The 16,128-nt window shown below is 36.3% G+C and overlaps 1 protein-coding gene across 1 annotated transcript in view; it reads left to right on the top strand.

Moving 5' to 3' along the window:
- LOC135084560 (uncharacterized) overlaps positions 1 to 16,128 on the top strand; it is a 131,574-nt gene that overhangs the window by 24,032 nt on the left and 91,414 nt on the right. Inside the window, exon 2 of the mRNA XM_063979323.1 lies at positions 10,402 to 10,589. Coding sequence (XP_063835393.1) covers positions 10,516 to 10,589 — 74 coding nt within the window. The 5' untranslated portion in view covers positions 10,402 to 10,515. The remainder of the gene's footprint in view (positions 1 to 10,401; positions 10,590 to 16,128) is intronic.

Below are 16,128 nucleotides of genomic sequence, written 5' to 3' on the forward strand. Positions count from 1 at the left end.
CCTCATGATAAAGGGCATCATTCACCCTACACACTGGATGGGAAGTAAACACCAAATAGTAATTTTTGCGTCAAAACTCTTTCACAACCGTGTGACCAAGAGACAAAGATCTGCAATTTTTTGCCGTAAATTTCGCAAACGATTTCACTTTCAAACTCCTTTGTGTGATCCAAATCAGACCTGTTATAATAATACTCTAAATTGTAGGTGTGCGCAGGAGTGGGTGCGATTGCTCAAACCTTTCCTCGGCTCATATTTGGGCTTGGACACGTGGGTAGGGATCATGAAAGTGCCAAAAGTATCGATACTCTTAAGGTATCGTGGGAAATCAATTTTTAAAATATTGAAAAACAAAAAGAATAAATATTTAAATAATGATAAAAAGAAAACATTTTTAAGATTATTTGAAGGCGATAGGCATTCGCAATTCATCCCATTCCCATCAAAATTGCAAGGATTATTTTATTTAGTCATTTTACAGTTCACTATATTTTGCCTGCAGCTTCGCCCGTGTTAATTTTTGTCTGTTACAGAATGTATTTATCCATCCATTTATTATTTTTTGTAGCCTATGTTCATCAGCGATAATGTATAATTTTAATGGTGAAAGAATTTGAAATCAGTCCAGTTGTTTCGAAACTGATTCAAATCAAATCAAATCAAATCAAAATTATCTTTATTTGTTTAGACTAATTAAATTAGTTCTTGCAAATCGTCAAATGCTCTTAAGGAGCCTATACATGTCTCATTCTTTTTTTGCCCTACCAGCGCTTCGAGACAAACATTTGGCAAGTGCTGAGAAGAAGCGCCGCAACAAACTCAGTCACCACTGTCTGCCGGTTTAAAAATATAAAAAATATAAAAAAGTAGGAAGTTACATACATTCAGAAGCAAGTTACTTACCACTAGGGCATGCATTATTCGTTCGATATTGGTATTCGAATATTTCGAATACTAAAATTTATGGTATTCGAATACTTCGAATAAAACGATTTTTTCGAATACTGCTATTTTCAATATAATGTAAATTAAAAGAAACACTTTTTTGTCTATAATTATTTTAATAAGGATCAATTTGCTTAATACAATCATCTAACTTCAATAACTACTTGAAAAAAAAACGCTGCTATCGAAGGTAGGTATTTGAAAAAATACTGTTCAAACGAATGAAGCCCCACATCGGTGATCTGATACCTGAACACCAATTTGGTTTCCGGGAAAGACACTCCACAACTGAACAGGTCCACAGAACCATAAACATCATCTCAGAAGCACTAGAAAAGAAACGATACTGCTCAGCTGCGTTTTTGGACATAAGTCAAGCCTTCGACAAGGTCTGGCATAAAGGGCTATTGTACAAACTGAAACAGAACCTCCCATGTCCGTTCTACGACATACTTAGGTCGTATTTGAAAGACAGATGCTTTGAAGTCAGATCTGGAGACTCTTGTTCTGCCCTATGCAACATAACGTCCGGCGGTATACCCCAGGGTAGTGTCTTGGGGCCCGTGCTATACTTATTGTTTGCCGCAGACCTGCCAACAACTGCAAATACATTCACAGGAACCTTTGCTGACGACAATGTAACAATGGCAACACACGACGATCCAGTCACGGCCTCACTCTATCTCCAGGAAAGCCTGACGGAAATGGAGAAATGGTACCATTCATGGCGTATTAAAGCGAACGGAGAAAAATATGTGCATGTTTATAACCTTCACTCTCAGAAGAAACTCCTGCCCATCGGTTAAACTTAATGGTATCCAAATACCTCAGGCTGAGGACGTTAGGTATCTGGGCTTGCACTTAGACCGCAGGCTAACTTGGAGAAAGCATATAATTATAGACAAAGAGGAATCACCTAGATGCCAAACTAAGAAAAATGATTTGGCTTGTCGGAGTCTAGTCACAGCTGAACACCAGTAGCAAAATGATGGTCTACAAAACTATCCTTAAACCTATGTGGACCTACGGGATACAGCTGTGGAGAACAGCTGCCAACTCCAACCTCGATATAATCGAGCGCTTCCAGACAAAAGCCATACGTTTGATTTACCAAATCCCGTGGTATATCAGCAACAGGCTCATCTATCAGGACTTGCCATTGCCCACAGTCAGAGAGGAAATAAAGAGCCACACACTCCGCTACAAGGATAAACTTTCAAATAATTCAAACTCATCAGTACAACAACTCATGACCATTGAAGGCATCCTATTCAGCAGACTGCAAAGAACTAGTGTCAGGAGTCTCCTTAGTAGATTCCAGGACAGTTGAGAAACCATGACCACTGAGAGCAACTGAGTCACTGGACTCCTGCTGATTTACTACAAAAAAAAAATCTCATTACAACAGGAGATAACTACACCATAACACTAGCACCATCGGAAACCATATGCCTGGCAATTAACCATTTTTGCGAATATTGGTTGGCACTTGAAGGGATATCTGCGATTGCGCGCACTTGTCCTTTCATCTAACCTTACCGCTAACTTCTTGCCTGCAGTTTTAATAGTTTTAAGTTTTATTAAGTAGTTTGCGGTCAGATATTTTTACATGTTTGAATAGGAAAGGCGTATTCGTATTGTTCGAAAAGACCGAATAATTATATAGATGCTATTCGAATAATAAATGTGGCGAATATCCGAATAATATGGATATCCGGATATCCGAATTGCATGCCCTACTTACCACGCGCTCCCGTTGATAGAAGGTGGCCTTTAAGACGCCCATCATTCAATACAGACAATCAAATCTTTCCTCTTTATAATTTTAGTATAGATTGCTAAAGTGACGTGACTTTTTTATGATACTTTCAGCAAGTAAGTAAATAAATAGTTTAGTGTTAAAAAATAAGTTCCTGATAATATTACAAAAGAAAGGCGCTTTTGTTTTATTACGTTATCTTTTTTATTACTTTTTCATAACATCGATATGAAATGTTTTTCCTCCCTATCCGTGGGTGGGTACTTTAATAAAATGATATTATGGATATTCAATCTGTGATTGCAGACCATAGCTTATTTCAAGGCCTGCCGTCAAGGAAATGCTAGCCATTTTTGGAGAGAAACAAGTATTCTTATCGTTTACATCTTAAATTACAATAAAATGAAATGAAATTATGAACCAGGTAGTCTACCCCCGTTTTCAGAAACTTTCAGGGCTATGACTGTAAAAAGATTCCGGTTGGTAGCGGCCTGCATCCATCGCCTTCCTGCTACCTTTATGAGGTCGTCGATACCTTGTGAAATCAAAAATCATCATGTTTTCTTTAAAAAATCCTTGATTTAATTTGGAATAGATTCCGTACCATTGATTCATTCGACTGATTTACATAACCATATGTTACTCCATTGACCCACTAAGCCCACCTGAGGTCATTGCTGCCTACAGCTGGCATGGGTAATTAATTAATCTGTTACTAACAATGGTTTGTTATTATTGTTATTAATTGGACTGAGGATTGAGGGTTACGGTCGGATGTATTGATGTGTGCTGCTTCCTTGATGGTGATGATTTGGAATTGATTGATGGTACAGAGATAGCTATTGTTTATAAGTCTCTGCACCTTGTTGAATGATCCTCTTGATAGATAGATATATGGTTTATTTGCAAAACACATTGACACACCAGAAGCAAAAAGTAAGATTAATAAACACAGGAGTAGCAGGAAAGAATATTACATTACAAAGAGTAAAAAAGAAAATCCTGCGCTAACAACACTTATACCAAGTGTGCCGCAGCGATGCAAAAAAGCAGAGAGCTCAGTGTAGACACTGCCCTAAAATGAGCAGAACACTGATTTTCAGCTCTTGCTTGAAAAAAAGAAGGAAGACGCACGAGAATGGTAGAGAATAAGGTGGTGAAAATGTTGTACTATTGTAAACCTACATAAATATCAGAAATTAGGGAAATATAATAATTATAACTATTGTTCTTATATGGTTTATACATTTAGGTACTATCTGTCTATGAATAGGAGTATGAGACTTAATAGGTAGGTAGTGTAAAATAAAGAATTTAGTTAGTTTATATCATCATCATGTCTATATTATCATTCTCTTGGTGTGAATGATGCTCTAAAGTTTAAGTTTTACCTGGATGTGATGACATGACATGTTAAGCTCTTTCAAGGTCATCATTTTGATTCATGAACCTACAGGCCACGAGATCTTATGGTTATAAAAGATCGTGCTGTGCTGGTCAGGTCAGCTGATCAGTTCGAAGCTCGTCGAGAGGCTAACGAAAAGAAAGAGATAGGTAAATCATGGGGTCCGTGGCCGAGTCCCCCAGTTTTCGACGCACCCGTGGTCGACGCCCCCGGTCAGATAGAAGCAATTTTTAATCAAATGTACAGTCAGTCACAAAAATGTTTATAAACGAATAAATATTTATACTGATCGACATGATCGTACAAATTATTGTTTAATATTATTTTACCATAGTGACACGTAAAAATATGATAGGTTTTATATTAACCTATCAAATTTTATCATAGGTTTATAGGTTACCTATAATAACATGTAAATCGTTTTACCCAATCAAAATAATTGTAACAATCAGTCTTTAAAATAACTCTACTCGCTCTACATTTAACTAACTACAAATAAAAGTTTTAATTATAAAAGTTTTAAGTATTTTTAACAAAAAATTAAATACATCATTTTAAATAGCGTCAAACATGCATGGTTTTCGTTGACTGTACTTAGTGCAAAAGCCGAAAAAAATATGATATTAAATTTATTTAAATCGGGGGCTTCGACCACGGGTGCGTCGAATACTGGGGGACTCGGCCACGGACCCAAATCATGTTTTGACGGCTTCTGTTAGCCAAATTCTAGGCCTAATTTTCAGTGGTAGCGTAATCTTGTATCACGGTTTTCCATTTAGGGACTATGATTGTTTTATATGTTTCGCAAGCCTACTGCTCTTTTTTCTTTTCTTCACCACTTTTCACTTTACCATGAACTGTTCTTATTTTCTCAAAAATGCATATTCCAAACGATACCGTTTTTGAAGTAGGCTGTTAAGGATTCGTTTTGGTCAGCAGATAAATAAAACTAACCGCTAGCTAAACTGTAAAGGCAAATACCATTTGGGTGTGCGGATAGCTGCTAGCGGACACTCAATGCCGTGAGTGTGGGCAGAATTGACATTCTTCTCACGTTCAGTCGTGGTACAAGGTATAGACTTTCCTTCTTTTATTAAAATATCTAAAAACGCAAATAAATTGTACTTGAAATAGGAATTTATTAATGCTAATATCACTGTATTACTTCTTTTTAATTCACAAAGAAGACGCTCTTAGCCTGCATCTCACCTGATGGAAAGTGATGATTAGGCTGATAAGGTGGAAGCGAGTTTTACCCTGAATCCTAGAGGAGAAACCATAGAGGAACTTATTTGTTGTTAGGTGTACTTAGGTAAGATGGTGGTAGAGTCGGGCGGACTTAGAACAAGCTCTACGACCAACACCGATCTTTAAAAACGCAAATTAATTTGTACTTAAAAAAGACAGGAATTTATATGCTCATAATTTCTTTATACCTTTTATTAAACACTGTGGTGTAATGCAAAACTAGAGCAAACCCCACATGATTCTCATGTCTCACATTTTCTTCATATTGGGGCTTTTAAACCAAAAGAAATAAAAAGAACCGCGTTTCCATCCACTCTTGTACCGCTACGTTACACGACGGACAGACGAACTGTCGCGAGGACAATAGAAAACTGACGACATTAGAACACAATTTACATTGCTAATACAGGAAAACCCGATAGTACATACTAAACAGGATTTAGTTAGATTTTAGTTTTAAAAACATGCTTTTAGCGCAACGAATTGACTGCTTCGAAAATAATGATAATTTTATTTAAAATCGAATGGCTCACTCTCAAACTTGCCTTTACTAATCATGAAAGTAATTTGTTTTTCTCCAAATTAACGATAGTTCGGTTGTTTGTTTTCATTAACTGATAATTTCATTTAAACAAAAACTTAATTTAACCCTAACGCAATTAGTTTTCAATTAACTAAAATTAACTTTTTATCTCTGCAATCAATTTTAGTTAAATGTTTCTAACCTACTGAAGTTGTATATGACACAAAGATCAGCCATCAATGATGATGAAGCACATGACGTAATGCGAGTTAATATAATGTTAATATAATGTTACACATATTTTTTATGCCCAAAACATAACAAGACGTCCATTCAGCTCGTATTCGACCTTGACTGAGTCGGAGAAGTCGTTGAAGTTTTTGTGCATTGGCCAAACACCAGATGACGTTATGAAAAAAAGATGTAAACAGAAACTGTTAAAACGGGACTATTCTCAACTAGCGGTGGGAACCACCGCTGCAACTCCTGTGTAGCCAGGATCTACAGCTTGACCACCATTAACCCGACCAGTGAAGGTCAAGTTTGTCCCGGGGGAAAGTTAAGGTAGTGTAAACCGACGATCTGGTGGTGATGTGAGAAGTGGGAAGCACATGGGTGTAATCCTTGGATAAGGCTTGTGTCCAATAGTGGACGTCTTTTGTTTGGAACAAACGATACATTTTAGAACACTTGGTCTTCTGCCGAAGGACTACAAAGCATGAAGAACCAATCTGTTACTGAGAGGGAGAATTAATGCAGTAACTGTCTTGAGAAAGATAGTTAACTGCAAGATAGAGCCGATAAAATACAAACACGACAAGTCCACATACAGCCATAAAAACTGGCTATATGTTTAATTAATACAGTGCACGCTTGAAACGCTTCGTTAGTGCAATCGGTTACACGCAAATTAGAGCGAAGTGTGTGAAATTATTTAACACAGCTTACGCAATGTTTGCCCCCGCCATGATGGTGTAAGTGTAAGCACGGTTGACCTTCAATGCAGACGTGAATATGGACATAAGTAGTCTGTGCTCATAAGAGCCAATTACTAGTAACCATTCCCACCTCTCGTTCCCACCGCTGCAACTCCTGTGTAGCCAGGATCTACAGCGACCGCCAATAAAAACCCAACCAGTGAAGGTCAAGTTTATCCGGGGGGAAAGTTAAACTGACATTGGACTCGCAACGAAATTAATCGGAAGAATATTTGAGTTAAAGTTTGACTTCCCTCTAGTGCAAAGCGGATGACAGGTTTTTACTAGTAATTAGTAAAGAAAGCTAAAAAAGGCTAGATTCTGTCTTCTCTAGATTTTAGAGCTTTTCTATAGCCACAAAACCTTACCCAAAACGTTGCATGCTAACATAGTTATGGTCTTCTTCCCTTTCTTTCCCTTTCTTGGCAATTCTTCTCTAATTCTTTTGACACATCATCTAATGTTACTCGTAGCCGTTACTTTACTTCTTGGCTTCATGTCTTTTATATTGTTGCGGTATTGTCGTTAAAATATCTTTGTAATTTTTATTTCGCATGCCGTGTTTTATATCCTTTGTAATTTATTAAGTCTTTGTTTATACAAACAGCAAAACAAACTGACCTAAACAACTGCAGATGTCTTGCTATCATTGGGGTCAATAGCCAATCTATTTTGATTCGAATAATTGAGATTTATACTAACTATAGTTATTAGATTTATGTCAATACAATTGGTAGAGACAGCTTGACGCACCCTAACGTTAGTTTGGTTTGTAAATGCGTGGGGAGAACTAAGTTGATTATAGTTTTTGGAACTTCGTGAATCCAAGGTCCACTTATCTTGATTGTTCTTTAAATAAATCGGCCAAATATTTGCCTATCCATAACTAGTAAGGTAAATGCGGAAACAACTCTGTCTGTCACGTTTTTACACACAATTCTAAAGCAATTGTGACGAATTTTGGTATAGAGATTGATGGGATTTAGATAATGGTTCTTAAGCTATGGGACCTAAACAATATGGCTCCTGTGGAACCTAGATAATACAGGGGTTAATAAACATTTTCTACGCAGCATCAAGCCTCCCCAACATTTCTGTGGAGTGTAGGCCAAATCCTCCATTTGCCTCTTGTAAATTAGAGAAGGTCGTGCTCCTGCAGTGGAAACTAAATGAGCTGATGATGATGATGATGAGGGAAACTAATTTAGTTGAATTTAGAGGTGATGATGATGACGCAGCAATATTAACCCAACAATTAGTTACTTGCTACCAACCGGGCGATGTGGGAATCATTGGGAGGAGGCCTGTGTTCAGCAGTGGACGTCCTGTGGCTGAAATGATGATAAATAAGTTTGCTAACTCCGCAATATCCAAAGCCAGTATTATGTAATATCAATACATACCTGACATATCCATAGACAACACCATAGTTTACGTAACGCGCATGCGCGAGGTCAAGAAGCGCTTGACATTATCGTGTATAAACAAATAGTATTTTTGAACGCCGCCCGCGCAGATATTTTTGTCTTGGACCTAGGAATGCTAGGTATTTCTGATGTTAGACAAATTGGAGCCAGTAGATTCGCATTTTTGTATAAAAAAAAGCTTGAAACTCTACATGGGGCACACTGAAAACCAGGGTCGTGTCCTTCCTCACCGTGGGTCACGGCATATGAAGAGTGGGGTGAGAGGTACCTTGATTTTTAATGGGTTTCTGCAAAAAGAGCCCCAAATAAGAGTCTTGAAAAGTTGTAGTAGTTAGTAGGGTAGTAATTAATTTCGTTGCGGGTACATGACCTTCACTGGTTGGGTTTTTGGCGGTCAAGCTGTAGATGCTGGCTACACAGGAGTTGCAACGGTGGGAACGAGAGGTGGGAACAGTTCCGTACTCTAAGTAATTTTATAACTAGTGAAAATATTCAAATTCAATCAACCATAGGCTTGTTTTAATCTAATTCAAATTCAAATTCAAATTATTTATTGCATGTCACATGGGTAAGGGTTGACAAGAACATAATATTGTACATGTGACGCCCAGTGAAGGCGTTGCAAAAACTTAAAAATAACATTAAAATAGAGAATTATTTGTCAAACTAAGATAAAATTAAATAAACATTAAAATTATAAAATTAAATAAACATTAAAATTATAGAATTAGATAAACATTAAAATTATAAAATTAAATATTATAAAATTATACAATTACATTATTATTATTATTGTATAAACAAAGACAAACCATTACATAATATTTTCATTAAAAAATTCAGAGATGGAATAATAGCTTTTAAGAGTGAGAAACTTCTTTAATTGTTTTTCATATGATGATATTTTATCTATATTTTTAATATCATTTGGGATGTGGTTATATATTTTTATTAACATTGAGTGTGGCGCGGAAGAGTATAGTTCGAGTTTAGTAGTTGGTACCTTCAGTTTGTTTTGATAACGATTATTGCGTCTGATTAATTTAACAGGGGAGTAAAATTCAGGGTGTCTTCTTACGAACTTACAAGCTTCAAATCTATCTAGTTACAGTGTCGTTTCAGCTTAATATTAATTTCACACGTGTTTAAACTTTAATCTTAATTTTAAATTTAGGAGAAACTGCATGGACTCACAAATATATCCGCTGTTTAGTCTATAATTACTGATCTATTTTGGTGCGATGCTGTGACGAAATATAGGAACTTGGCGTGTGGGGCGACGGGATATTTATTGCATATCAAAGCTTTCTCCTCGCCAAGAGTTGTGGATGGATAAGATAATAAATAATTTTCGTCTTCAGAGACTATAAATACAGCATCCGCCATATGTGTCGTAAATGCAACTTTTCACGACAGCTGTGCATTGAAAAATATTCCAAATATCGTTTGTGGTTCTAAAAATTGTGCAATAGGTAAAGTAAGAACTAATAAAATTCATATTCACAACTGCCTTCGAGTTGTGATTTTAGAAAACATAAACAACGACGAAATTAAAAAGAACTGAATCTTAGGCTGAGTTGCACCACCTAACTTTAACGATAAACGGTGTTTTTTGTATGTAGTTTTGGCAGATTTTTGACGTTTGTTAAAGTTAAAGTAAGATGGTACAACTCGTCGTATAAGCGAAATTGTTTTAAATAAATATGAGTCATCTAGATTTACGATATTTTATGTTGTTTATGATCATCATAATGTATGAGTACTACGTTTTATGTGTAAACAGGTGGTTTTACACGTCTTTAATAATTCCGATCTTGATAATATTACATAAATCTTTCCATCTTAACGTCGAACGGTGATGTCTTATTTCAAGGAACTTATCTCCAAATATTTCTCCACTGAATTTACTTAACGGTATACTTTTTAAGCACAAACATTACCTTAACTGTTTTATTAAAAAATAAACCAGAGTTAATGCATTTGCCCGTTTCATTATTTTTATAACGGTTGCATAACCGTTAGAACCTCTTCCTTTCATCCTTATTCGATAATCGTGATTCGAATTTTTTTTTTTTTTTTTTTTTTTTTTCGAATTTTAAATTTGAATTGTCTTTCAGAGCGATGATCCCGGCGATGACGTCTCGCTGCCAATTGGTCGTTGGAGGCCCGTGATGGCGGGTGCTCGCCTCTGATTGGCTGAGCGCGGCGAGCCTGGCCCCGATTGGTGGAAGATGTCGGGGCTTCCAGCGAGGAGTGAGGACGCTATCAACGGCGTCGATGTTAGGGAACAAGGAAGCGCTTTAAGGTTAGTAGGGTGACCTCAATTAAACCTAAAGACGGGACTATTCCCACTTCACGTTCCCACTGCTGCAACTCCTGTGTAGCCAGGATCTACAGCTTGACCACCAGTAAAAAAAAAATGAAACTTAAAGTAGGATTGTCTTCGGAGTAGTTTTGTAAAGTCGCTCATCTGTGATTTTGGTTTCAAGTTCACAAAAACAATACAATGAGCAGTGCCGATGTCTTCCTAAAGCCATGGTCTAGTCTAGATAGATCTTTTAGTGCGAACAGGCACTTACTTAACGGATTTGTGTCTTACTCTGTATCCTATGTAACACACTTAGGTAACATGTTATTCTTTATGGCATTGATGTCAGCCAAGTCTCATAAAAACTCTTATATCAAATAACATCGAATATAACCCAATCAAGCTAACTGCGCACTAGTGCGCACCTCGCTGGAATGAGACTCCCTCGCACCAGAGCGTAGATGTGACGTCACGGCTGCCAGGTACGCAGTTAACTCGATCGGGCTGTACAAAACCATTTTAAATTATCTCTTACGATACGATATTTAATACATAATTGCAAACGATGACTCACAACCGATGACTTGTAAATCCTCATTTGCGTATAATTGCTAGAATTATCTTTTTTGTTCTTTAAACTAGTTACGTTATGTAACCAACGTTTAAACAATTGCTTATGAATGCGTTTATGTACGAAGTTTTAATTTATAACCACGCGGAAAACGAAAATGAGTTGGAAGAATTTCTGAAGATATACATTCTTTAGATAGGAAGGCTTTTTTATGCAGAACAACGCAAGTATTTGACTGTTGTAGACGCCCTCTGTCCCATCTAGGGGACATAGGACCATAAGCATAAATGTATTCTTTGCCATAAGTCACAAGTGTCACAACCCAAGTATTTAACTGCAATTACACCTGATGTTAAGTGAGATGCAGTCTAGGATACTACATGCATACCTGCCCTGTAAGAGCTGATGCACTCTAGTCTTGAAGAGGCCCGGATTGTAGTGCTCGGAAAAGACCAGCAAAGAATGGTCACCCATCATACTTAATTTGCCGAACGAGTGGGATTCGAACCCGCAACTGCGACTGACGTTGTAGTTGAAATGAATTTATTAATTTATTTATTCAGTACATAGGCCTTTTCCAGGGCACTTATACACTTCTCTTTAGCTTGCCCTACCACCACTTCGGTACAACATAAGTATGGAATGGTGATAGTCATCAGCATTTCAGCAATGATCAATCGATTGTTATAATAATATCGGTAAAAATCTAAACTTATGGTGTCCCTACTCTATAATCGAGTATGTGTTTTGGGCTAAAATGGCATGCATGATAGGTATTACAGTGACGTGGGCAGTAAGTGACACTCATTATGACATTAGAACTTATAGCTCTATTTGGGCAGCCTTGGGCCAATGGCATTAGCTTGTGGGTTTTGGGACCCAAAGGTCGGTTATTATGAAGATTGGAATGACCTTATTTAAATTAGAGTTATTTATCTGTATGTAGGCCCTTTATAAGGCACTTATACACGTTCCAGCACTTTCAGCACTTCGGGACAACTATAGGCTGGTGCTGAGAAGAAGTCGCTGAAGAAATTCAGTCACCTTTGTTAGCCTCTTGGCTAATCTAAAAAGATGAATCAGGATTAAGAATAAGTCCGTATTATCTCGATGCAATTTCAAGCATGGTTAGGTTGAGTGTTTTTGATTGGTTTAATTAATGTCAATATTTTGAAAAATCACAGGAAAGAATCTATGACTGAGAAAGCATCCAGTATTGAGCGTTCTGTAATACGGACGTTTAAACCTAAAAGTGCGTAAAAATATTAGAAATTGATAACGAAGACTCGGTAAGCAAAATATAAAAGTCTCGAGTCGAAATTGGTATTTTATTCATAAGGGTCTAGAATCTAGATTGAAAATAATGTCTAAATTGTTTTAGTAAGTAGAATGGCTTTCTAAAATCATCTATTCATAGCCTAATATCACAGTATTAAAATGACAATGCAATTTGTTAGACAATTTGCAAGTAAAGTACAAGAAACCGTTTTGTTTCTAATGCTCAGACTGTCTGTAACCTTTAGTTAACAACTACAAACATTTTGAACCCTATAAAGTTAGTACTAAGGTTCAAATTGCTGTACACAAAAACTATAGTTAAAGCTGTTAAATTACAATTTTCTCCGATACAATTTGGACGTTATGCTGCTGGTAAGAGAGTCACAAATGCCTTAATGTTTAATCCGTATGTTGGTAGAGTAGCCATCAGAGCGAGAAATTGCTCGTCACACGCCGTGACCGTGTGTCCAGTTCGGAAATGTTTGAAATGTCTACAGAAGGGCTTATAAAAAGCATTTGTGGTTTTAAAACTATCGAATTCAAAATTACGGTGAAGAAATTATAAAAAAGTAGTAGGTAAATGGTGGTTAAATCATAATAATAATAATGTACCTAATGCCTACAAATGTTACTCTTTTTTTGGATAAGGAAAAGAAGAAACAACTGAAGTTGCACAAACTTACAACGTTAATTTACCCTTTTATACCAAGGTTCAATTTATCTCTATCCTAATAAGTATTTCTAATTATCAATATTCGTATATCCACAAATTAATTAGTTAAATCAATCTTATTTTGTGTTTACAGTCAGTATTAGGTACTTATAATTGTATGCCATTTAACTAAGAACCAAATAATTACAAAATTGTTTAATGTTTAAATCTCTTTTTCTTTTTCTTTGCATTAAACTATAGTTACGTCTAAGAATGACTCAATTAAGTTTTGCCAAAAAGTGCTTGAAACAAAACCGAGCGATTACTAAACATTACGCCTATCTTGAGTCTATCTGTCTGACCTGGATACTCGCCTCCATAAAGCTACTACACTCGGAAATAAAAAAACCTCACTTGTAACTCGTGGTACAAAATATTATAGTTAGAGGTAAACACTGCTGCACTGGCATCACATTTAGTGGTGACAGACAGACAGGTGCTAAATAATGTGTAGTGCAGATCACACTTCTTCTTCTTGTCGTGTCGACAACAAACTTAAACAGTGTCAGCCCAAAACTCCTCCACAAGAGTGGCATTGTCAGTAGCCTTCATTAAATTTTAAATCTTCCTGCGTGCAGTTGTTTGGGCACGCAGGGCACGACATCATTTGCTTCGTTGACTGGGGGAACACAATCACACTTTCACTCTAAACTCTAAGTTAAAGCCATACAAGAATCCCCACCTGAACAGAATGTCCTTACTACCTCCGACCTGCGTCCGAAGTCCATTTAAAGACTTCCAGGTAAGCCAGGTAGACCACACTATCACTACTATAAATGAAAGTTGAGTGTACAAAACCGGTAGCTGATTAATTGACGACCAAAATTGAATATTTTTGACACCATTTAAAAAAAAAACTAACCCCTGGTTTCTGAATTGATATTTTTAGATTTTAAGTGCATTAAAAATTGTGGCCGACTGTACCATTAAGGTGCTTAATTGCTGAATCTAGTAGACTTCATAATTACATCGGTAAAGATCTCCTGTTATCGTGTCATTAATCGAATGATATTAGAACAAAGCGCCATTGTGCAGTTTCGTAATGGGTCGAATATTGATTACGTTTATTTTGTTATGTAAGATGGCACGGACTAACTAAATTGACTTTACCAATGTAGGGTCATATCGCCAGTTTGCGTCCATCTAGGGTAGACCGGGGACAATAGTACCATTTTTTGGAAATTGTTCAATATTGAGAAATCTAATGAAATATAACTTATTCTGTTAGGATGCTGTAAAAACTAGACTCTTAAGCTACAAATTTAAGCATGCAGAGTTGAACTATTCTTTCGAATACTTAATGAAAAACGAATTTGAACTGTACGATGTCTCATGTTACAATTGACCCCTATAACGGGTCAATTGTACCAATAATATATGAGGCAATAAAAGTAGTTATGTTTATCTAATCATCACCTTTATTGGTATTCTGTACTCTTAATCTCCTACAATCATCAGCATTTATTAATTGAGATCGAAAATATTTAGGAACAAGTATGAAAAATCAACACTTAAGTTTAAAAACAAAACAATAACTTTTCTTCCATAAAAACGAAAAATCTAACTGTTTCTACACAATATGCCATCTATTTGGCTCGGATATTGCTTCTGAAACAACAATAAGCATAATAACAATGATAGAAATATCAAAACTGAAAAATCTATTTTTGTATGAAGGTACAATTGACCCCTGGTACAATTGACCCTGATTATTTATACCTATAACTGCTTCGACCTTTTAAGATTTTTTCATAAGCCTGTTCATAAAGGAATAGATCCGTTGATCCGCGATGCGTACTTTTGACTCTACGCCGAGGCATCTAAAACAAAACGTTCAAATACTTAGTTACTTACTGAATTAAGCTAAAATGTACATATTCAGAAGGGTTTTAGAAACCTATATTAAAATATTTTAAGTAGGCATTTAGGTACTTATATAACCTTTTTATCAACATCTACCTACTTATTTAATAAAACACGTTAAGTATGTATTTAATTAATGCTTAATGCATGCAATTATGAATGAGCCTAGACTATTTCAGTAGGTAGGTATGCCTAAAATTGTAAAAATAATAACCACGTGAATGTTTTATAATAACTTATTTTATTATAACCAATATAAAATATTATGTAGGTAGTAAGTATAAAATAAGGTTTCGGGGGTTAATTGTACCACGGGGTTGATTGTACCGCTACAATTGACCCCATGGAGACTGGTACAATTGTTCCAAGTAGGTCGTCAAGAGAACTTCACCTAAAATTCAGTAATTTTCTGTCGATACAAAGTTTAGAGCCTGGATAAACTATTGACAACAATACCTTGGTAACAAATAGCATATTAGGCAACTTATGGGCTCATATATTTGACGTAAAACCTTACTGCGGCTGGGCAAAAAACAAAAATCCTTCCTGTATACCTTCGTTTCTCAGCGCAAGCGCCGCCGACTGGTGAGCGGATGGAAACACAAAAAGCGCATATTCTGACGCTATGCACACAACCTAACGTCGCTTATATGAAGAAATATCGCCGATGGTACTATTGACCCGTGGTACTATTGTACCCGGTCTACCCTACCTAATGAAGATGTGTCACTCTTTAAAAGGGAAAATACTAAGGCCCAGTTTTTTGATTCATAGTTAAAATAACTAATTGTTAAATTTTGCTACTAATGGTTAAATATTAACAAAATGTAAACAAAATGTAAATGTGTCGTCCGTCTGCTCGTTTGCCTCCTATCACATAAAATGTATTAAATGTCAAGCTAACCATTGTCCGAAAAACATTTTTTCTGATATTTAACCACTTGTCATTTGACATCTGTCAAATTTGACCATTGGTTATTTTAACTACGAATCAAAACACCGGGCCTAAGTGTAACGTTCCTACCTGTACAGTACTGTCACCGGAGAGTCGTCGAGGCATTCCTAGGCTTTCGGTTTAGTTTGTCGGTATAGATTGTACTATTTTCAAAAAA

The sequence above is a fragment of the Ostrinia nubilalis genome, chromosome 26 (assembly GCF_963855985.1).
Source record: "Ostrinia nubilalis chromosome 26, ilOstNubi1.1, whole genome shotgun sequence".
In the NCBI taxonomy this organism is placed as follows: Eukaryota; Metazoa; Arthropoda; class Insecta; order Lepidoptera; family Crambidae; genus Ostrinia; species Ostrinia nubilalis.